The sequence below is a fragment of the Rhinopithecus bieti genome, unplaced genomic scaffold, assembly GCF_001698545.2.
Source record: "Rhinopithecus bieti isolate Rb0 unplaced genomic scaffold, ASM169854v2 scaffold_23748, whole genome shotgun sequence".
In the NCBI taxonomy this organism is placed as follows: Eukaryota; Metazoa; Chordata; class Mammalia; order Primates; family Cercopithecidae; genus Rhinopithecus; species Rhinopithecus bieti.
The window spans coordinates 2116050-2141215 of NW_016811596.1; the positions used below are offsets into that span (position 1 = coordinate 2116050).

The 25166-nt window shown below is 38.2% G+C and overlaps 1 protein-coding gene across 1 annotated transcript in view; it reads left to right on the plus strand.

Moving 5' to 3' along the window:
• The first annotated feature begins 2498 nt into the window (after window positions 1-2498).
• Window positions 2499-25166, plus strand: part of CDIN1 (CDAN1 interacting nuclease 1) — a 112805-nt gene continuing 90137 nt past the window's right edge. Inside the window, exon 1 of the mRNA XM_017894240.1 lies at window positions 2499-2861. Within this exon, the coding sequence (XP_017749729.1) occupies window positions 2761-2861 (101 nt within the window). The 5' untranslated portion in view covers window positions 2499-2760. The remainder of the gene's footprint in view (window positions 2862-25166) is intronic.

Consider the following 25166-nt stretch of genomic DNA (forward strand, 5'->3'; position numbering starts at 1 on the left):
TGGTTTTTTCCCAGCACTAATTCTAAACAATCTACTGGATTTGGGTCAAAATTATAAACTGCCAACATGTTAAAATAAAACAGAAAACAACCCTGGCATTTTCTGAAGGGTTGTGATGGTGAATGCAGGACAAGAGCCAGAGAGAAGAGCTGCTATAAAAATAACCGGTGCAACACACCAGGGCCTGTTGTAGGGGTGGGAGGTGAGGGGAGGGAACTTAGAGGAGGAGTCAATAGGTGCAGCAAACCACCATGGCACGTGTATACCTACGTAACAAACCTGCACGTTCTGCACGTGTGTCCCTTTTTTTTGTTTTTGTTTTAGAAGAAATAAAAAAATTAAAAACATAACTGGTGCAAACATCCTTGAACTGATGTTTTCTATAAAAGTCTGATGGCTGCGAAGGAAAGAGTAAAGTTGGGAAGGGGAAAGGAATGAGGATCAAGTGGTGTCTGCTTATTGTCAGCTAGCTTTCATGTAAAAGTCATGGCAGGGTCAGCAACAAACTAGCCAGGTGGCAACTCCAGGCCACGCTGCCATAAATAAATGGTTATGTACTAATGTCACACAATCAGAGCTAGATGCAAAGCATATGGGAAGAAAACATTCTGATGTAAATATTCAGGAAAAACTATGGTTGTTAAATTCAGGATCCACTGTTGGTATCGGACTTTTGAGATGCCTCAGAAAGTTAAAAGTAGTAAAGTTTTTAAAAACCCAGACTAAAAGATTCTTTGAAATGTACAATATTCCCTTTAAAAAAAAAAACCTTAACCTTTAGCTTAAGACGGTGTGACTGTTTGATGTAGTAATTAAGCATTACTGAAAGTTGGCAAGAGCACTGACGCTGGAACCAAATTTCAGGAGTTTAAATCTTACTACTGCTACTTATCCTCATGACCTCTAGAAGTTTCTTAACCTTTTTATGTCTTTGTTTATTCACTCTGTGCAAAAGGGAAGAGGAAGATAATAGCAATAGTACCTGCCTCGCAGGAAGTTATGAGGATTAAGCGAGTCTGTGCATGGGGAGCCTGTAAAACAATACCTAGTAAACACCCTGTCCATTTTTATCAAGTAGTCTTACCTAGTCTATTTATTTATAGCCAAAACTGCAGTTACTTTTGCACCAACCTAATATTTCACATAGACTATCTTCTAGACATCACGCTATGTGATCTTTTATTTGTATTCGCCTATTAACCTTAAAAACAGCCGGGCGAAGTGGCTCATGCCTGTAATCCTAGCACTGTGGCAGGTAGAGGCTGCAGCATCACTTCCGGTCACGAGTGTTGAGACTAGCCTGGTCGATAGAGGGAGACTTCATCTCCAGAGAAAATTTTAAAAATTAGCCAGGTGTAGTGGCATGTGCCTGTAGTCCCAACTACTCGGGAGGCTGAGGTGGGAAGATCGCTGGAGCCCTGGCGTTCGAGGGTGCAGTAAGCCATGATGGAGCCACTGCACTCCAGCCTGGGCGACAGAGTAAGACCCCATCTCTAAATCAAACATACACAGATAAAACACCCCCATGAATTAAATCAGTTTTACAGACAAAAGAAATGAGGCTTCGATGGATTAAGGAATCTATTCAAGGAGGTGTATCTAAAACTTCCAACCCAGACATCAACCCTGATGAAAAATTTTAAACCACTTACAGGTGCTCTAAAGTCTAAGCACCTTTGCTTTCATTTGCTTAACTTGTTGAAATCAGAAGAGAAACACAACACACGACCTTCTAAGAACCAAAGAGATTTTAGAAAAGAGATTACAGGAGGGACTGATACCCCAATAAATTGCTTTAGGAGAACTGAGATCCATTCATAATATATAGGGAAAACAATAAAAGATTGGCTCATTACTCCAAATATTTATTGAGCGCCTACTATTTTCTGAGAATTGGATTACAAAGACAGTAAGATGCGATTTTAGTCCTTAAGCAGCTCACTGCAAGGAAAGTGACATTCTTTACTGCCGGCTGTTTGATGACGTCGGATTTGTTTCAAGTCTGGTCCTCAACAAGGACAAAACTGCCTTCCACGCGATGTACAGAAGTTGTAGGACTTCCTCAACACAAGCTAAACTATGCTTACAGCGACCCTAGTGAGTTTTCCTGCTCGACCCATGACAGACTTGGTGGAGTGAAGACATGGTTTCTCTGCAGGCCGGTCTCCTCTCCGAAGAGCGCTCAAACTGGCGCGTTAAGAAGTGTATTTAAATCGCGCGCTCTGGCAGGGGCTTTCGGGGGCTCACTCTGAAGGATCGCGGGGCACTCATGAGACCTGCCTCCTGGTCTGTGCGTCAGGCCGCCCTGGCTTCTAGTAATTGGGAGAGTACAAAGCATTCCTTGTTGATCCTTTGATCCCAGGTGGGCGACGCCTGGGATAACTATCTGCCCGCTGAAACTCTGGCGCGGCGCCTTTCCAAGGGTGGCCGCTACTTCCTGGTTGGTTTGCCCTTAACTGACATGGCGGCTAATTGCCTTCGGCCGCACCCACTGCGGCTGCTCAGTAAGCCAAGCACGGGCCCTCCGGTGCACAGCCCGCCCCCGCCGCGGAGGTGCCGGTGGAGCTAGATATCGGGCGAGTCTCCGCCCCGCTTTTGCAGCTAGGGGTGTGTTTCAGGGGGGATTGGGAGCAAACCAAGCAGGCGAGGACCCGGGCCTGTGCCGCTGTTTGCCTATCCCTCATCCCTCGGCACCAAGGCTACTCGAGCCCCAGGGTGTTTTTTGCCTTGTTCCCGCCACCTCCTAGTCCCTGGCCCAACATGATACTGACCAAAGCTCAGTACGAGGAGATAGCCCAGTGCCTAGTGTCTGTGCCGCCCACCAGGCAGAGCCTGAGGAAGCTGAAGCAGAGGTTTCCCAGGTAAGTGTCCATCTCTCCCCTCTCACGGCCCTTTGCCTGCAGCAGCAGTGCCTGGGCCGCCCAGGCAGCGCTTAGGAACCACGTGTCACACATTAGTGGGGAGGAACACCAGTGTCAGGCGTTAGGAGGTCAAGGTTGGCGAAAAAAGGTTTCTTTTTTCACTCGCCTTCCTCACAAAACTCTGAACGATGAGTTCATGGCAGCCTCCCAAGGCCTTGCAATTAAATTCAAGTCAACAGATATTTATAGAAGACGTGGTATGTGCTAGGTGATGGGTGCACATAGTAGGTGCTTCATAAATGACCAGAGGTTAATTGACAGATACTAGGAATGAATGATGGGTGGGAATATGAATTGTAGATTCGAAAGGAGGAAATGGAGAACCCTTTTCAATTGGCCACTGGAAACAAACAAGGGAGCATAGGGGTAAAGCGGCTTCATGCTGTTTGACTGTGGCTTGTATTGTTGACTGTGGAATTAAGTGACCTCAGGGGTTCTCAATCCAATCAGAGAGCAGGGTACCCCAGGGATTCCACTCTTGGGTCTTTGGCCATTTGAACAACCAGATCTGAAGTTTCTCCATATATATTATATATACACACATTCCGGGTGTATTTCATACTTCCGTCCTCCCTCAAACACTTCTTTTTTCAGCGATTTTAGAATTATCCAACTTTCTAAGAAAGGACTTTGGGAATGATATAGATTTCTAATTTTAATGAAGTGGAAACTGAGACCCAAACATTACATGAGAAACCAGATGAGGGCAACCAGGTCACTGTATTTATGTTGTGTTGAAAAGCAGATACTTTTTTAAAACTTTTTTCCTAATGAAAAACCAAATCCAAACCTGTACTGTTTAGTTTTGTGGCACTGAGCATGGTTGTCCCTAATGGAGAACTTCCCCATCCTTGACGTATTCAGCCCCCGAGCAAACATCACCACAGAAGTAATTTCTTGAGGAAAAAGAGATTATTGGATAATACGTATTAAAGTACAAATTGAAGCATAAGTTTGAGTTCTGTTATGACTTCACTTTTTGAAGGACTTGGTTTTCCTAGTCTGTAAAATGAAGGAGTCTCTTTCCAATATTATCCAGATTTGATTTAGGGCAATATTTATCCCTTTATAGCCTTTAGTATTTTATCAGACTTGCTAAGAAGGAACAAAATTGACATATAATTTAATTTTCTGTCATTAACTCTTGCCAGTTCTGCACATGAACAGTGAAATGAGTAAAGACTAGTCAGCCAAGGGAATAGGTAGATTTTTCTGGGCAGTTTTAAGAGAAAGCATACGTTTTGATATTCTCCTCTCACTATGTGTGCAATCACTTCTAATTTTGCTTTTCTTTCTCTTCCTCTCCGTCTTTTTCTCTTTTTCTTTCTTTTCTCTAGCAAATACCTTGTCTACTCCATAATAAGTAAGTGTCTGTTACTTTATCAACACTTATGAAAGGTTCTCTTCCTGTGGGACACCATGCTGTCTGGCGTATTCTCTTACTCTCTTTTCTTTCTTATTCATGATATACTCAAATCTTTTTCACTTCTCCCAGATGCCATACAGGGAATAACTCTCCTTCCACAGGAAACTTTATTTAGAGAGAGCTGAACTACTAATCCACAAAAGAAGGGATTAAAGAGCTATTTAGGGGTGGGTGTGGTGGCTCACGCCTGTAATCCCAGTACTTTGGGAGGCCAAGATGGGAGGATTGCTTGAGGCCAGGAGTTCGAGATCAGACTGGGCAACATAGCAAAACCCTGTCTCTAATAAAAATCCAGAAAAGTAGCTGGGTGTGGTGGCATGTGCCTTTAGACCCAGCTACTCAGCTACTGCAGAGGCTGAGGTGGGTGAATCACCATATCAAGGTGATTGTTACCTTGCTATATGACAATCCATTGGCCCATTTTGAACTTTGAATGGATCTTTTACCCACGCCTGATTTGTTATCATGCATTATTCCTTTGTAAAATGTTGCTTGTGAGTTATGCAGATCTTCCAAATGTTGTCACCTTTCATTGTACAATATCAAAAAATTACATTTGTTAATATCATCTCTAATCTTAGCAGAAGTCTGTAAGATTTGAAGCTGTCAAGCTTGTGGTGATGGATATGAGCATTCCAGTATGTGAATTTTCCCTTGAAAGCTCAAATTTTATCATTAGCAACAAATGCTATCGGTTGTTTTCCTTGAAATGACAGGCTCACGTTGTTTATTTTTGAGAAAATGTCTGCCAGATACTTAAATCTGAATAATCGTACTTGGTTATCATTCATTCAAGTAAAAATGGTGTTCCGTAGAAAAAGTAGCTAGTTCAGCTCTCAACCAATCATACAAGTGCCTTCCTGGGAGGCAACCATCATACTTTGATAAGAAGTATATGTGCTTTGTATTTACTCCAGTCATACAGAATGTTAAAGGGTTGTGTATTCAAGGGTTGAGATTTAATGCAATTAATAAGTGAATAAACTGAAGTGAAAGTCTTTTGTTGTTTTTTTTCCTGCACGTGTGTGGCAGTAAATACAGTGACTACTAGTACAGTTATGGTGCCTTGATTTGTGTCTTGATTTATGCTCAGGAGCTGGCAGTTTTACCCACCATCGTTTTTGTACCGTAAGTCCAAATGTGAATACAGAGTAAAAGGCAAATAATGTCTTGCTATTTTTATAAAAAGAGGGGTGTTGACCCTGTAGACCTGTGAGAGGGTGTCAGGGACTCTAAGTCCACAGCGACGCTTTGACAATCAATAGCTAATTCAAATCAAAGAATAATTATGTTTTCAAGGGTTTTGATGTATATTGACAAATTTAAAAAAATTGTACTAACCCTTTTACTAGCAGAGCATGGGAGTGTCTGTCTCTGCAACTTTTCCAGTATGGAGGGGAGTCATTATTTAATCTTTAATATGTTCAATCAAGAATGACATCTTGTAGTTAGCATTTTAAAAATTATTATAGATTGTACCTTTTTGCAAATTTTTTTTTGACCATTTAATTTTCTTTTGAAATACCTATTTGGTATCCTTTGCCTAATTTTCTATTGTCATGTTTGTTGTTATTGTTTATTGATTTATTACTTATTGATCTGCATATGTTCAGGACGTTGGTCCTATGTATGCCATATTTGTTGCATATATTTTCTGAGTTGTTTGATTTTAAATATTGTTCTGCTTTGGATATGGTTAACTTTTCAGTGTATGCTTTTCTGACATTTTGCCTTTACACTTCAGAAGTTCTTTTCTATCCTAATATATGAAAGAAAAAAATATTTCACCTAAATTTTCTTTTAGATTCTTTATGGCTTTGTTTTTTATTCTGAATTTTTAAATCTTTCTGGCTGAAATTTAGTTTAGTAAATGCTGAGAGGTGAAGACGTAGCTTAATTTTTTCTCCAGCTTAATTTTTCCTCTTACTCTGAATTCTGGGATAGCCTCACTTCTTCATGGCTTGTTTTCACTGAAGTTACAAAATTCTGTCTTTTCAAGTCACTGTGTTTTACTTGCTCTCAGAATCCTTCACTTTAAAATGAAGGAGTAGGATCTGGTGATCTGTGATGTCTTCACTTTAAAATGAAGGAGTAGGATCTGGTGGTCTGTGATGTCTTACAACTCCAGAATTCACCCTCATTCTGTTCTTTTCGTTTCTACAGTTTTACCATACAGTAAGTCATCATTTAATGTCTTCAGTAGGGCTTTGGAGACTGCAACTTTAAGTGAAACAATGTATAATGAGAGCAATTTTACCATATGCTAATTGTTATAAACAAGAATTAAGTTCCTATAGCATCTTTCTGGTCATAATAGCATCACCAAACTTCTAAATAAAGACTCAAAACACATCTAATATTAAACACTGAAATTAACGTGAGCTTAAACAAGATAGTTATTTACCCAATTTTTGGTGAATCAGTGAGTGATGGTGGTCATAGTGTTGGTGGGTTAAATCTGAGAGTATGTCTTTGCAAAGTGAAATTTGTGAGAAGCACCTCTTACTACCATGTGTTCAAGAGCAAGCAATAGCCTGTTCAACGGAGCGAGATGCTGTCTCTACAAAAAAATTAAAAAATTAGCCAGCTCTGGTGGCACATGTCTGTAGTCCCAACAGCTCAGGATGCTGAGGTGAGAAGATTGCTTAAGCCTGGGAGTTTGAGGCTGCAGTGAGTTAGGAACGTGCCACTGCAGTCCAGCCTGAGCCATAAGAGTTAGACCCTGTCTCTAAAAACAAAACACAAAAAGCAAATAATAACAAATGTGGTGAGCTTGCTGAGCAATTGTGTACCACATCTTTGTCGTCATTTGTTTGTATGATTATCATAGATTTATGAATTTTTGTTTTACAGTAATTTGTATTCATGCATTTATTCACTTATTCATTCATTTATTTACCAACCCGCTTATTCCAGTTTAGGATTGTGAGTGGCCTCTGGCAGCTCAGGCTGCAAGGTGTGAAGCCATCCCAGCACGGGATGCACTCACACACACTCCCATACTCACACTGGGACCGTTTAGACATCCCAGTTCTGCTAACACGCACGTCATTGAGATGCGGAAGGAAACCAGGGTACTGGGAGAAAGTTCACGCAGATGTCAGGAGCACGTGCAAACTCCACACAGACAGTGGCCCCACCTAGGAATCATTTTTTAAAAATTCTCATCAACTTTGTAACAAAATAATGTTGAACAAAATAATGTTATTTGAACACTTTCTGTAATGGGCCCTTTGGCATCTAAAACGTAGGATATACCGCATTTGAGTACTTGCTGAGGACACATTTATTGATTGACATTTTCTAATCTTTCTTGTGGACATTCTTAGAAGCCCCTAGTCCAATCAGCTGTTACTTATAAGGTTATATTTTACATTGTAATTTCCTGGCCAAGCACTCCATATATATTTGATTATATGTTACTTTTAGGAGTTTTTTTGGGATAATTTTAAACTTACAGAAAAGTTGCAGAAATATGACAGAGAATTCTCATATACCCTTCACCCAGCTTCTCTTAATGTTAACGTTACCATGGTATGATTGTCAAAATCAGTAAGTTAATTTTAATGCAATATTGTTAATCTACAGACACATTGTTTGAACTTTGCTTTTTTTTCCACTGATGTCCCTTTTCTAGGATCACACGTTGGATTTAATTGTAATGTCTTAAGTCATTTCCAGTCTGTGACAGTTTCTTACTATTTCTTTGTCTTTTATGATTTTGACACTTTGGAAGAGTACTGGTGAATTTTTTAGAATGTCCTTTCATTTGTGTTTGATATTTGTTTTCTCATTATTAGACTGAGGGTAAACACTTTTGGCAAGAGTACCCTGGAAGTGATGGTGTGGCCTACTTAGTGCGTTACATCAGGGTCTGGGACTTCATATGTCTTATTATTGGAGACGTTAACCTTATTCACTTGATTAAGGCGGTGTCTGCCTTGATTTGTGCTCGGAAGCTGGTAGTTCTGATGTTACTATTATTATTATTATTTTAAAAATTCTGAAGCTCTTTAATAGCTTTATAATCAACAAATAAAACTAACAGTGTTTTGTGATAGGAAAATAATTTTGCGACATGACATTGGCATTGCTTCATAAGGACAAGAAGAAAAACTGAAAATGTATAGTAGAACCAGTACGTTTCACTCTGGAGTCTTACATATGTATTACTTGAGAGTGGAAATATAGCCATAAGTTGCAAACCTGCACTATGACTCACGAAACAGATAGGCTCCACCTGACCAAGCTACAATTACTGACTAAACCAGAACTCTTTTATTAAGAACTTGTTCATCCTCATGTGCTCAACCCATACTCATAAACTCTGTTCCGGAAACTGCCTAGTTGACAAAGTCTGACCAATATCTAGTAGGACCACCTCATGACTAGTTCCAGCTCCTAGAATCTTCTAGTACCTCGTCCCTAATTCTTCATTTTGAGACAACCCACAGTTTCCTTGCTGTGGGATTACCTTTGAGGTTTTTTTTTCTTAACTATTACAACTGCACTATAAAGTTACTATTGTTCCTTTCAATAAATGCCATGTGGGGATATACTTTGAGAGTATGCAAATTTCTTGTTTCTCATCCCCCTTTTCCCATTCGTTTTAGCATCCATTGACTTTTTCGTGAAGCAGTTATTACTGGTGTTTGCCTAATAGTGATTCTCTATTTCTCTCACCAGAATATTCATTTAACCAGTGTCATCCACTGCTGCCATTTTATGTGAAACGATCTGCCCTACAATTAGCTGATGATTTTCATTGGTATTTATAGAGTTTTTCACCACTTATTAGCATGTGGTCTGTAATAGTGTGCTCACTATGTTTGTGGCACTATTTGGGTATTAAGACAGCAACAGCAAACAGCAACAACAATAACAACAAAATAGCCAGGCACCTGTAGTTCTAGTTATTCAGGAGGCTGAGATGTGAGGATCACTTGAGCTCAGGGTTTTGAAGTTATAGTGCACTGTACTTGTGCCTGTGAATAACCACTGTACTCCAGCATGGGCAACATAGCAGGTCCCTGTTTCTGAAAACAAAATAAAACAAAACAAAATAGATAAGGTAATGTAACTAATTTTGGATAGCTTGGAGTCTGAGGAAACTAGTGTAAGACACATCCCGTAGCTATAGAATATTAGAAGCCAAAGGATTGGTTGAATAGTTCAGATATGGTTAAGTAGCATTCTTAGGATTACAATACATAGGATATACCTTGTTGTGAATTATTTTGCTAGTAAACCAAGCCCTCTGGCACAAGTTTAATTTTTCCTTAAGTTCCCTTACCATATATTAGTTATTTAGTGGCTGTACTAATGAATCGTAAATCAAACTCTTGATACCATAAATTGCTAAACAGATAGATGTCTGTATCGTTTTGATGTATCTTTGCCCTTAGAGATTCTGGCTTAGGTTTTTCTAATGGTGTTTTCCACATTTTGAAGCATGGTTTTTTATCTCTCTTGGCCCATGTCTCCTACTGTCTTCCCACTCTTGGATCATGACATAGGCAACCATTCACTCAGGTGCTTCAAATTCCCACTCCTAGTAAGATCTCAAAAGTAATAGGTAAAAACTTGTCCGGCTGGTCATCCTGTGCTTAAACCGATGTACTTAGTCATCTTCTTGAAGTCCTCACCTCTCTTTACCAGAAAACGAGTTAAAGCTGGCCCTATTGTGTATTGTGCTGTGTACATTGTTGAGCTTAGTGGTTCTTGGTGGTGAACTTAGGAGTCCAATCTGGTAAGGAGTGGAGTAGCTAACAAAACTTGCTTGGGACAAGCACCACAGTTTTACTTGGCTCTTACACTTATTGAGGTGGCTTGATTTAATTGGTGTGCCATTGGTTATGGTTGTCTTTTTTGAACAATCCCTCCCACCCCCAATACCTGATACATTTTAAGATGCCTCCTTTTTCCAGAGGGAGTCTTATATTCCATTCTTCTTGCTTCCTATTAACAGTTTGTTCCTGAGAAATGACTTGGCTCTATCTCTTTTTATCTGAGGTACAGTTGTCTCATCTGTAAAAGGAGAGGTGAAGTCCGACGGCGAGGAAGTGGAGGAAGCAGGATATCATACACAAGTAGAGTCAGGCTCCAGAATCTCATTCTCACTCTGTTGTCTCTTCTTGTTCAGTTCCTTGAGGCTGTGGTGCGGGTGAAGTGGAATAAGGCATGTAAAACAGCACACAGTGTAGAGCTCTCTGTAAGTTTTTAATGAAAGGTAAATATGATTTTTGTTAGAAGGTAGCTGATGTACAGTGGAAGAAATGTCTGAGTAGTAACCTTTTGAAACATAAACCGCAGTTTTGCTTTGAGACAAAGGGCAATAGATTTACAGAAAATGAAAATGTTTACATGGAACGGTTGTATGGCTGAACACGTAAGATTTGATTATCAGTTGAATATTGTATAGTTAACAGAAACTTGCTTTAAGTATTTCACAGTGATATATAATGGCACTTAAAAAAACCTTTTAAACCTCGATTCACTGGTTTTTAAGAATGAGGGAGCATTACAATGCATAATTAATACTGTAGGGCTTGGTGTACTTAATTGAAATGCTATTCCTATTGGCCTTGTTTCTCTCAATTGAAATGAAAGTTGATTCTGTTTGTGGTCAATTTTCTACACTTCTCATAATGTTGTGGTGGACCTGAGTTCCAGAATAATATGTAAGAATAGCTCAGAAAGAGAGAGCGAAAGGATTTTCGCTCTCTCTCTTTTTTTTTTCCAGTTCATTTATTGAACTGGAAATTCTACTGATGGTTTTGCCATAGAAATAGAATTAATTTACGTGATCTTTAAAATTAATATTCATATACCCAGGAAAGATATCTAGGGTTATTTCTGTATTGATCATTGGACTAGGTAGGAATGTCTAAGAAAAGAGTATGATTATTTCATGTGTTTTCTCTTAGTAATCTTTTAAAATTTTTTCTCTTCCTCTCTATTTTTTTACTTTGTTGCTACATTGTACTTAGTTTTAAAGACTCCTTCTGAAAGGTTATTATGTTAGTATATGACCCTTCAATTTCTAAAAAGAAGGCGTTAGCTTTATTAGATATTTGTGCATCTTTGGATTTTGTAGCTGTGAAATGGATATGAGCTGAATTCTTCGAAGAGTAGTTGAAGAAAGCCTCAGATAATGTTATCTGAGAAGAATCCACATGCTATAATTGTATTTCTACTAAATATGGGGGAAATTTTCATGTGATTAGAATATTGGCTTTCATTTTAAAATCTATATTCAGGCATCAAACTTTAGTTTACTAAGTAATAACCCTTACCAGAATGATTGCTTGTGCAATAAGAAGAAATTATATACTTGTCTAGGGAAAAAAAAAGGTTCAATAGAAGTATAGGTTAATAATATTTTATTTAACTTTTGACAAAGTTTACTGAATTTGCCATTGTTTTTATTACACATTTTGTACAGTTTTGCTGTATTGGTTGAATTTTCCTTAGAAACAAAGCAATCAATATATATTTTACTAGATTAAATCTGAAAAGTGACCTTAATGTATGAAATCATGCACTGGCATAAAGATCATATAGAATATAGGTAAAGAGTAAATGTTTCTTTATTTTCAATTGTCTTTTTATTGAAGGGAGATGTTTTCAAATGTACACCTGAAGATATGTTTCTCCATTCTCCATTCTGCTGTCAAGTTGCTTAAACAGTGAGCTGTATATACAGTGAAGACATTTAAGCAGCTAGGGTGAAACTCCTAACTGAATGACAGTTCTCCATTTCTTAGGGGAACAGAACACAGCTAGATCCTGGATTGTTTGGTCCATGGGTTTGAAGCTAGAGTAGACCAATCTGTGACCCACGTATGAAAGATGGTACATGCTGATCACAAATCCCACCCTGTTGTAGCCACTTTGAGGAACTACCTGCTTCACCTTTTCTTTCCTCTCTTCCCATCCCTACCCTTTCATGAAACATATAGTGAAGAGTCAGTAGGCCTTCCTTGTAAGCCAAAGCTTCTTTCATGCCAAGGAACAGCAACATGTCTTGTCATTTTCAAGTTACGTCTCTTGGCTGAAGGGTCATCTTTTCTATTCATTCTGGCTTTCTGACAGCAAGTAAAAGTTTGTTTGTTTTTTTAACCTACTGTGGTGTTCAAACTGTGACCTCATAAATAGCTGGGATCTCACTGAGATAATGAGGGCTCTGCAGTTTTTCATCCAAAGTAAAATGTTAAAGTTTCTCAGGACCTATTTCTTTTATGTGTTTGAAATACTATGAGTCAGTTGCTAAAAAATGTTTAAAGCTATTATACTTAAAGCAATAACTTCAAGACTATGAGAATAAATATTTTGAAACAAAGCAACTCAAGTAGAGGAAAAAAGTAAGGTAGATTCATATCTCTTAATATAGCTGTTCAATTAAATGTATAAGTACTGGGTCTTTCCCTGACCAAACACCGGCCCCTGCTAATTGAGGCAATTCTGTGTGAAGTCCAGTCTTTTTCTGAGGTTGTCCTGGGAGAGTAGTCATATCGAAGACTAAGACTTAAAATACCTGGTATATCATCACTACCCCCCTCCCCCAACATATATTTATTTTAATTATTTTCTGTCACTGTTAGTTAAGACTTGTCATTTGTTCCAGGAACAAAAAAGGATGAGACATAAACTCTGAACTTGTGTTTATTCTATTATATGAAGGTTTATCACTTAAGACTATTGAAAATCCCCAAGTTTGCAGTTAGCACTACATAGGATGGGAAAGGTCTACTACACTTTGGGATGTTGGTGTTGGCTAAACTCACTTACCAGCAGACTGACTTGTACATCCTCAGATCAGCCTAGTATGAATGATCCAGATTTACATTCAGCACATTTATGAATCAGTGTCTGTCATAGATATTTATGATTATTCTCAAATATAACTTTGTTGAATCTAGGAGTGTTTTAGGATGAATAGAGATGCAGGGTGAAAATTTTGTGGTTGGACATTCATGCCTGTGACACACCTTATCTTCCTATGATTCTGTAGCTTATGATGTGGTGTATATAGGACTCTTGTAAGTGGCTTCTTTTGTGGTTGAGATCTGGGAGGTGAAGAGTCATTTGAATGTGTCTTCTACATTTACACATGAAGTTAGACAGGCACTTTTTAAAAAAAATATTGTTTCTGTCTACAGTTCTCTCAAACTGATATCATCCTTTACTTGAGGTATATTACACTGCTATTTGTTTTTGCTGATAATATTGGTAGGGAAAGCTAATAAAATTTGAAATTAACTTACACTTCGAGCCCCATTTAGCTAAGATGGTAAATGGACTGGGAAAATGAGGCAGACTCTTCCTTGTATAATGTTAAAAAGCCCACAGACTCTTCCAGCGTGTATGTAACGACCTGTATGTAACAAATAGCTGTTTCCTAATGGATAAAGTTAAAATTATCTAGATTCTCATTTTCTGAGGACAACTAAAATATATAAAGATAAAAATACATTTAACCTCAAGTTTATAACATGTTCAATTTTTTATTTGCATGTTGGTGGGCGCATTTGGAACTCTCTACATGCAGATCATAAAAGCTGCTCGGGAGGGACCTGCATACCTCTCTTATTGTTCAGATTCAGTGACTTATAAAGCATGCCAGTGTTGGATCGAGATCGCGATTAGAGATAATTTGGTCAAATCTGTTAATGTTGTAGATGCAGAAACTGAGGGAGGAGTCCTACCCAGTGATTTGACCAAAGTTCCACATCTGGATGCAAAACTGTCCATTCATGCTTTTAAATTAGAGATCACAGACTCCCATCCCTCTAGGGGCCAGGCAAGTATCAATAACAAGTGAATAAATGAAGCTGACCTGGTTGGGATTGCAGCTAGGCGAAAGTACAGTCGTGTGTACCGACAAGGCAGCGGCTACTTTATGCCAGCCATCCAGTGCCATGCAGGAATGTGGGCCTGGTGCTGCCAGGCCTTCCACTCTTCAGAAAGCAGCTCTAGATCTGATTTTTTTTTTTTTTTTTTAAGAAAAAATAAAATATCCTGAGTTTTAAATGTTGTCAATTTGTTTGAATTTTTAAAGCACTGTGTGGGCCAACATTTTCCTGGCCAAACAGAACAAGTCTGTGGGCTGAATTTGGCCTACAGCCAATGGATGCTGGTGCTCTTTCCAGCTTGTGAGAACTGATTGTGAGCATCTTTTCCAGACTCTACAAACCGCGACCTCATATTGGTAGCTTAAAATTCATCCACAGTGGGAGTGTTTACACCACAGAAATTGGCAAATGGTACAACCAGGGCTTCCCCCTTCTCCAGCCCCACCACCTCTCACTACCAAAGGCAGTTGTCAAACCTCACACACCACTGCATTCTGTCACTAGTCTGAGACATTATGGCTGCAAGGGATGTCTTTTATAGAAGTTTTTAAACCCCATTTGTTCTGATTTTTGTAGCCTTTTTTCTGAAAGAGACTCACACTACTACCATGTGTAACTCATTCATTCTTACAAGATTTTTGTGATTGTTGGGCTTTCTCCTTATTTTTCCCTTACCGTAGCTAGCATGGGAATGGGAATTCTAGTCTTGGGCCTTAGGAGTACCTAGTATATTGTAAGTATTATGGTACATTCATAATGGACATTTGATTGAACTTGCCTAAAGAATGCTGCTTGATTTTTTTTTAAAAAAAGCCATGTATACATGTCTCATTTAGAAAAATGAGTCCCTTTTAAAATTGATAAATTAGCTAAGTTTAGGGACATTACAGTGATTCTTTTTTTTTTTTTTTTTTTTAGACGGAGTCTCACTCTGTCACCCAGGCTGGAGTGCAATGGCCGGATCTCAGCTCACTGCAAGCTCCGCCTTCCGGGTTCACGCCATTCTTCTGCCTCAGCCTCCCAGGTAGCTGGGACTACAGGCACCGCCACCTCGCCCGGCTAGTTTTTTGTAGTTTTAGTAGAGACGGGGTTTCACCGTGTTAGCCAGGATGGTCTCGATCTCCTGACCTCAAGATCCGCCCGTCTCGGCCTCCCAAAGTGCTAGGATTACAGGCTTGAGCCACCGCGTCCGGCCAATTCTTTACTTTCTTTACGAATTTAGAAATGCTCTAGTGGTACAACCGAGGATTTATCATGTCAGAAATTATTTCTAGAAAAATTCAAACTCAGATGTTACATTTTCATTTGGCAGTTATTCCAATTAAAAAAACAGAGGGAAGATACCTAATTGGTAAGTTTCTTCACTTTTTGGTGCCTTAGAGTCCTTATTTATAAAATGGAATTGTTATGAACTTGAAGTAAGATGGTACATGTAAAATGATTAGCATGGTTCCTGATACTACACTGGTTGCTACTGCTGTTATATTATTGGTACCATTACTTATTCATGGTTGCTTGTTGCAGTGGTATTTATGGATATGATAGTTAGACTCAGAATATTAGAACTGAAAATATTTTGTCTAAAACCACCCCCTTCCGCGTATTTTCTTGTCTACTTATTTTTTTTCAAATGCAACCACTCATATCTGGAAGCTCTTTCACTTTTTTGTCTCAACTTGGTAAGAAGGCGTTTATGCATTTATGAAAGATACTTGAGTGAGTACCAGTTTTAGACTCAGGGTTCTGCTCTATCAGGAAGTAGCTTGACTCCAATAAATATGTAAGTTCAGGTGTAAGTCTTCCAGGGCATGGAGATTTTATAGGATGCCCTAGATCATCACGTCAGCGTGAACACTGATTTTAGTGTTCAATATAGGTATTAATCAAATTTGAAGAATGAGAGTTTTTAAAATGATCTTGAAGCCATTCATCAAAACTAATATACTGATTATTATATACTGAAAATATCCTTAATATACTGGAAAATCCTTGTGGTAAACATAAAGAAGTTGCATAAACGCTTTAAAGATAATAGATTGATTACTCCTTAAGGCTTTGGGTTTTACTAATTACGACGTATTCTAGAATGGTGCCCTCAAATCTTTCCTTTAATTTATCTTATTTTTGCAGTTCTGCTGATCACATAATTGTAATAGTAATGAATTGGGCAAGACAGTAATTTTTCTCCTTTAGTTTTCATTGTATCATAGAGCCTATCTTCCTCTAGGTTCTAGATCAAAGAGAGGGTTTCAGGTTTAGACCTACTTCAGTTAAACTGCTTAGGCCAGATTTGAATAAAAGTATTAAAACAAGTGAAATGATTTTGCATTAAAGAAAAAAACACTTAAAAATTTCAGTGACGCTTTGAAAAAAAGTTGCCTATTCCCAAAGACTATGGAAGCAAAAACAAAATTATGCTATAGATTGTATTTTAGGGACAATTATTTGCCATATAACTCTTCTGAAGCATGGAAACAAGACTTGGTTAGTTTTATTTCCTCTGTTAGAGGTGTGTAAGGAGTCTAGATTTGGTTCAGAGTCATGAAAAATATTTTATTCATGTGATAGCTTTTTGGACGATTGTATTCTGCACTGTATTACAATGGCACAATAAATTGCTGAATATACTGTCTGCTGAATATGACTTTACCATGAAAAATTTGATGCATGGAGAAGGAAAGGTTGGAATATATCAACCTTTTCTGACAAGGGACTTTGAATTTTGACCTAATACAGATGACCTTTGTGTGCAATAAAAATGAGCTTAATCTTGAGGTTAAGGTTGAGGTGAATGGCAGGACAGTGTGGTGGAGCTTACACTGACTGGAGGTGTATTGGTGCCTATGTGGCTATTGGCTAAATGGGAGTCCGGCACTTAAAACAATTTTTTTTTAGCATTTCAAGAAGCTTATTTATAGCAAGTTGTTTGGCTCTTTAATACCACCCCATTTCCTCAAAGCTCAGCTTTCTGTTTAGTTGTGGTAAGTTCATCTGTTTTTATGAAGTTTACTGTTTCTGAGTAAAGGGTATGACTGTGCTCTTATTTATTTTCTGTTCCATAGATAAGCTATAGAGAAAAAATGTTCTTATGGCTTATGGAAAAGACAACTGACATATATAACCTTGGAACTGAAAATAAATGTTCTTTTAAGAATATTTTTTCTTTGACAAGTTGAACTTCTGTCATCTCACTTTGGAACTGTCAGGAGAATTTTTAAGCAGTTTGTGCCTTTGTCTAGATTATAATTAAGAGAATGTGTGTGAATTATTTTCTTAAAAGCCTTAGATGATTTACAGAATGGCTATTGCCTTGGATGTTCCTTTGAAGTGCATTGGCTAATACACTTACATTATAATATAATATAACATAATAAATATAATATGATGATATAAAGTATTTTTAAGATTTTGCCCATGGTTTTAAAACATAAATTTCTCTATCAAATATTTTATATTCAGATACCTCCACTGATTTATCATAAAAGAAATTACACCTTGATGAATATCAGGAAAAAACCTGCCCATGTTATAGTACCTGAACACCTATTGAATATTCTGCCCAAATAATTGGTTGAAACAACAGATAGTTGAGGAGAGTGCCAGAGACTCTAATGGAAAGAACTTCTACTCTTTTAATGGAGCCTGTAAAATATATTCCCTGGGACTGATCAGCTCTGAAGCGCTGAGGTTTGATGATTGGAATGGCAGGAAACCATGCTTTCAGGACATAACGAATTGACGAGGCCATCCATCATTTGTTAGCATACGCTGAAAACGTGGGCTATGTGTGCAGAGGCCTGTGATTTAGTAAATACTTGGGAGATGAATAGAGCTTACACACAGGGGAAGATATTGCTGTCCTTCAGCAGCCTGAGACCCAGGCGCCTGCTGAGAAGGCCATCTGACGGCACATCATCAGTAACTGGCCTGTCACAGTCAGCGGTGCCCACCGACCATTGCCAGTATATTAAATGCATTTTAAATATCTGCTTCAGTAGATTTAATGAAGAAAATTTAGTTTCCATACTCCGAGCACTGCTTCCTCAAGTGTTCTAAAGAATGAACTCCTTGCCTACACAAAAAAGAGGGAAGACCATGCTGGCAGCTAGGAGAGTTGATTGAAAAGGAAACTCAAACCAAATAATTGCTAACAAAAAATACGTTTAGTAGAGTTAGTATCTTGTTGATGTGGAAAAAAAAAAAGCTCATTTTTTTTAAAAGAGGTTTTGGATTAAGTTTTTAGCCCCTAATTCCCTTTTCTCACAAGCCCTCTCCCTAGGAGGATTCGACCTGCTGGCAAAGGAATATAAAGCTACTGCTCTAAAAGGAAATATTAGATGGGGAATATTATGGTTTGGCGTAATGTGCCAAATTTATGGATAGAAAAACTCCATTTTAAGTTACCTTGTGTTTTGATATACTACCGTTTGATTCTTAGAATTTCTGCATGAAGATATATAGTGGAGTTTTCTTAGTTACTTCCAAATTTTGAATATTGAACTTTACTTGTAAACTTGTTAATTAAGTAATTTTTGCCTGGTATATGCAGAACAGTTCAAAATGAATGTAAAAAAAATTAGTTGCCAACTTAATATAAAAGTGTTCTTATATATTTCTTAGGCTATAATGTTTCTTTAAAATGATAATTTTAGATGTTCTATTTTCAAATTTAGGCAAAGTGCATAGATTCATTCTTTTTAATGAGTTTCGATGCTGACGTTATTTACTGTAAAACGGCAAGACAACCAATTAGATAGTTGCAAACATGCACTTTGCTGGTTCCACCTCTTAAAAAAAAAAAAAAAAAACCAAAAGAAAAACAACCCAGAATATGCTCTCAGGTTCACAGAAGAAGAGGCTACGGAATGGGCCCTATAAATCTGATTCCTGCGTGTGTCAAAACAGTAATGTATTAAATGCATATTATTATAAAAATTTAAGACATGTCTTAAACACACTTACATTTTTATAACACATGGCAATATTAAATAATACATTTCCTTGTTAGCATCTGTTTGCCGTCATTGTTGGCAAGACCTATGATTTATTGCTTAAATTAATGACCAAGACCATTTTGGACCTGATATATGCCCCTAAGCTTATTACATCACTAAATAAAATAAAATGTATGCGCCTGTGACAGAGTTATTTTTATAATTGTTTATCCCTTTAAGTGCCCTATTCAGTGATTCACTGAAAGGTTCATAATGGTTGGCTTGTAACCAGAAAATAATCTCAGAAAGGTAAAATATATTTCTTGTTTAGAAATAAAATGCCGGAGTGATGGTGATGATAGGGGTCCCAGCAAGAATTTGCAACGCTCAAACTCGTTCTTTTCTTCAATGCTCTCAGTGACCTCTTACTGAATTTTTTGATACGTAACCTCTCTACCACCATCCCAACTCTTAAGGCTATCTGTTAATGCTGGCACTCACTTTCATAGAAACCCTGCATTATGGCTATAGTGGTTTTGTTGCTCAGACATAAAGCTGTAAGGGTTAAATTATTCTGTACTTAGGATTTTCCAGGTACCATTATCACCATGCATTAAACTGAGCAAGATTATTTTCCTATCTTTAGTTCTTTTCTTTTGGGAGATTGGAACTTTACTGTTTTTTGTATTGAACTCTATTTGACTGCATCGTCTTTATCTTTCCTTTCTGAGGGTGCAGTATGATAGAACCTTCAGTATTTTTACAATAACCTGTTATTCATCTAAAGTCACTCTGCTGCCTGACTTGCAATACAATATTATATGGCTTTGTGGTTTCTTTACTCCACATGAAGTATCTCATTGACTGTCAGTTCTCCTGTGATATGATGGTAAGGTCAAGTTTTTGAGAAGCTGATGCCTTGCTTCTGGATTGCAGTATCTACACCTTGAAACATATGGAGCTTCTTTGGGTGCCTGAGAGTGGTTTTTTGTGAGAAGATTATTATTTTGTAGATGCCTGGGAACAATTCTCGTTTATCACTCATAAATGGACATAAAACTTATTATTTTTTTTTTGAGACCGGGTCTCACTCTGTCACCCAAGCTGGAGTGCAGTGGTGCAATTTCAGCTCACTGCAGCCTTGACCTCCTGGCCTCTGGTGATCCTGGCACCTCAGGCTCCCAAGTAGCTGGGACTACAGGCGTGTGCCACTACACCCGGCTAATTTTTTGTATTTTTAGTAGAGACAGGGTTTTGCTATGTTGCCCAGTCTGCTCTTGAACTCCTGTACTCAAACGATCCACCCACCTCCGCCTCCCAAAGTGCTTGGATTACAGGTGTGAGCCACCACACCTGACCTGACTTAGTTATTAAAAAAGATAATTTCCTTGTCTTGTCTTCATCTCACTTTTACTACATTTTAAACAAAATAGTCCATTGGAAACAAAAGATTTTTTGCTTAGTATTCTTTCCTAAGGCAGTTGATACAATAAAGTTTTTAATAGCTCTCCCAGACATGATCAGGCCAACAAGCATTCATGTTGTTTTTTTGAAAAGTCCTGTTGACCTTGCCTTTTGAAGCTCTCAGCTCCTCTCCCCTGGCTGATCTTTTTACCATTCTTTTCATTGCATTTTCCTTGTCTTGGAGACCTTCCTCCGGATAAAACATTTTAGGAGAAAAGTGATGAAAAAGAATCTCAAGTGTGAAGAATCTCAAGTGCCACGTCTAATCTATTTCCTTCCCTTCCTCCCTTTCTCTTTTCCTCTCTCTTTCCTTCTGTCTGTCTCTCCCTTTTCCATTCCCTCCTTTCCTGCCCTTCTTTTCCCCATCTGTCCCTCCCTCATCCTCCTCATCCTTTTTTCTTTTTTTTTCTTTTTTTTTGGTCTCTTGAATATCTAGTCTACGTCGAGTTTTTTTTTTGTTTTGTTTTTTGTTTTTTGTTTTTGCTTTGGCCATTGTAGTTACTTTTACCTGTTCATTTGGAATGTATACATTTCTCTCTTTTGCTTTCTATTTGAGTTAATTGTGAGATCCTTTGGATGGGAGCTGTGTGCTTTGCTGTGATTTGATCTTCCAGCTCTACGCTGTATTGCCTAGCATAGTATTGTGTTCTTCTATGCGTTCACTGAATTCTTGCTAACTTTCTGATGTGGGCCTGTGCTTATTTTGTGATCTCTTTTGAGGAGATGATGACTTTGAAGCATGCTTAATTTTTTTTTTTTTGGCACTGTTGTTCTAACTAGTACCCTACAAAGGACTCACTATTCTTTCCTGAAATTGTTACTTAAGCTCCCACTCTCTGGGCCAAGATATTTAAGTCCTATTTAAAAATATTAAAATATTCAGTAGGCAGCTAAGTGCTTAGTCTACTGTTCTACTTAACACTAAATGAAAGTAAAATATAACACAGACACGGAGCCATTTGTTATATTTTAGTATATGAAGCAATGGCTGTGTAAACCTTAACCTTGTAATTTTGTGAGTTCCACTTTATCATGTAGCTCTAAGGGTAATCAAAATAAATCACGGGAGGTGAATAAATATTTTCTAGTGCTTTCTCAGTGCTTTCAGAAGTGATGCTTGATCCATGAAATTTTAGTAAGTGTATTAAATAAAACAATATGATGTGCACTGTGTCAGATCTGATAAATTATTCGGTATAGGACATTTATACAACATATGTTGAGCTGCTACGTGAACAGCCTAATGACTATAAATTATGTTAATCTGTCTTGCCATCTTTATATTTTGTTAAAAATTGCACTATTTATATTATAGATATTTATTTGTGGGTTGGGGCAGGGATAAGAAGAAGGCATAAGAAAGGTGCAGGTCAGCTCCACGATGTTCTGACAGTGATCCAGGGCTTCTCAGCTGTGCAGTGTACATAACACAGATGTTGGGGAGTCATCTGTCAGCCATGCCTCTCCTATGGAGTTAAAGTTCTAGAGGGAAAAGAATTTGACACAGTGCTGTCACTGTTACATTTTCACAATAGAAGAGCATGCAAATATTGAACCTCCTGCTTAGCAATAGTGCCCTGTCTAATGTCTGTGCTGGTTAGAATAAAAAATCATGGGTGCATCTTGGGCTCAGAGATCTGACAAAGGTCATGCTATGTTGGGCATTTGAATTGGAAATTGTCTGGACTTAGATTTTATAAAGCTCCCACTGTTGTGTGTGGGGAAAATTTCAGCAGGGTTTTGTCCCTGGAGAGGCCTCTTAGGCCCTTTTCTGTCCTATGAATGAATTTAGATGTGAGGGTTACTCCTGCCTTAAAACTGTTAAGTTCATTTTGCATACATCCCTAGAGAGAAAAACTGGCAGATGCTTTTGTCTTGGAAGTGTTTAAAAGAAAACTGCAGAGCAGGAACAAGAGAGAAAAGGGGCCCTGTGTGGAGTCCCAGAACATTTTGGAAATGGCCAATATGCAGTTTTCATCAGTATGAAGGCGGGGTGCAATATGGTGCCTGTATCTCACGAGGGAATATGAATGTTGATTAAGCATACTCCCAGGCTTTGAAATTCTGAAAGCAGTGTCAGAATAATGGATGTTGAGCAAATGTCAAGCATTTGTTAATTTCTCTGTTATTTGGAGTTTATCTACCATGATCAATCAAATAAACTAGTGCTTCTCTCTTGTGGCATGTGTCATTGATATGGTGATTAGGTGGCTAGAGAGACCTTCTGCTTTTTTTCCAGGTAACAGATTATAAACGAGTAGACAGAGCTTTTCAGTTAAAGATTTGTTTATGGCTTGGTTTAGTAGAAATTTGGATATTGACTGAGTACTTTGGTGGCAGTGTAAAAATCCGTGGCCGTATGTCAGAGACATAAATTCTGGGACCGTTTACAGCAGGAGAACTAGTAATGGAGTCATGTTTTCCATCAAAGTATAGTTTTCAGTAGTTTATGAAACTTTGATGTAAAACTGGACGAAAGAAATGGATCCTAACATTTGCAGACGGACTTCTCGATCCATTTTTATTTGTGTTTTTTCCTATTTCAATGGTTAATTCTAAGTTACCGACTTTTATTCTTGAATAAATAGATTTGTAAATAGGTTTGTTTCATGTGATTCAACGTAATTTCTATTATTTTTAGGAAGTAATGCTACAGTGTTTTGATGTCCCAAGTAGGGGTATCAAAAAAAAAAAAAAAAAAAAGTGAAAGTTTCCTTTCAGCATTTCCTTCACTGTGGATTATTGTGCAGTGCTAACATTCTGCAGTGTGAGGAGTTGGTTCCCATTTAGAATGTGAATGACTTTACCAACTGGGATTGAATTAGGGGTTGAGACTAGGTACCATGTGTAACTGTCCTCCCATTGAGCACGGGGTAACTTGGACTGAAAAGGGGTCTTTGTGAAATTTTAGTGGCTGGAATCAAGGTAGATTTGTGATTGGAGATTTGGCTTTTTTCTATCCCCCGTTTTCTTTTTGTAATCTTTGGCTTGTAGCTGACATGATTCAGATGAAGACTAGTGTAATACTTACCAACCTTGACCATGTCAAACAGGTACCTCTGTGGTCTTTGGCATGGATATTTTTGCAAAACTGGACCTACTGAGGTGATCTGTCACCTATTATTAAACCTCATGAACTTCTTTTTCAGGGGATTCCCAACTGAGCAGCCACAGGGCATTGTAAAACCCCAGTGAACTAACTACTTGTGTGATTTCTGGAGCTCTTTGGTTTTCTCAGTCTGCCGTGAGGTCACAAATATGGCAGTTTCCAAAGCAGAACATTTTTAGCTTCCTCTTCAAGCTAGGCTGCTTTATCTTAACTGTCTACATTAGACCTTTGCTTTTGGCCTTCTCTGGGACTGGAATTCCTAACCCTATGAGTAAAATCCTCGTGTCCTGCCTGGCACACAGTGCCAGTGAGCTCTACCATTGTACTGCCTCCAGCATCATAAAAATAGACAGCAGCGCTGATTGACTTTTCTAGGCTGCTCTCTGAAAATTCGTCGTGGACACGACCCGATCATAGCATCACCGAATCACTAACTTGCACCATACACCAAAACACTCAGGGTTTTGTCGATAGCAACTCTCAATTTTTGTTTTGTATTCATAGTACTAAAGCTACTATTATTCCTAACTGGGATTAGGAAGACATGAAAAATCTTGTTAGGGTGTTGAAAAATGATTATGTAATAGTAAGAAGGAAAGAGTTTGAATTTCACTTACTGTGAATTCTTAAGCATGTGTGCTCAGGGTGAACGCTTCCAGCCACTCCAGTAGAAGGGCTCATGGTTTTGGTTGGTGGTGTGCCCTGTGCCTGCCAGGCTATCAGCGCCTGCGTCTTGTCTTCTGCCTAACTTTTCTAATGTCCTCCAATAACCGAACTTTGATTTTCCCTCACATGCATTGCAACTATAAATTAATGACTCACAGTTTTAAAAGTGCTATAATGAATACTGTTTCCTGCTGGGGACACATTGTGATGATAGCAAAAACACTTTTGGGACTTCTCTTTTGGCAAGTATTTTTAGAGTGTGTGGCACAGTGTCTTTGGTACTTTTGAGAATGGAGACAAAAGGCATCATTAAGTTTGAAAAATAAGGGGACTGATGTTACTAGGTGACCATAAATTCTGGAGACATAATTATTTTGCCATATGGTATAATTCAATAACAATAAATCCTTTATTGTATTTGTCTGTATTTCTAGACTTGGTGGCCACCCTGTATTTTGGTGAGATGTAAGGTGTGACTGTGAAGCTGGTTTTCTTGTGTAACTGGTAAAGTGGTTCTAAAGTGATTCTTAAAGACAAGTTGCATTTTTGAGCATGGCAGCATCATTGGTGCTATATGTACAAATTCCGCTCCTTCTGCAGGACTATTACGTTGGCTAAAGATAATGTGAGTAAATTAGTTCCTTCTTTTAGCTGAAAAAGTTTATCTTGTTACTTTATCCTTGTACTTAGTAAGTGCAGACTCTCCTTCCTTAACTATTAGCCCTTATTTTATGCCCACCTTTTCTCTGTGCTCCCCAAATGTAGATTCCGTTACCCATCTCTCTGGTGGTT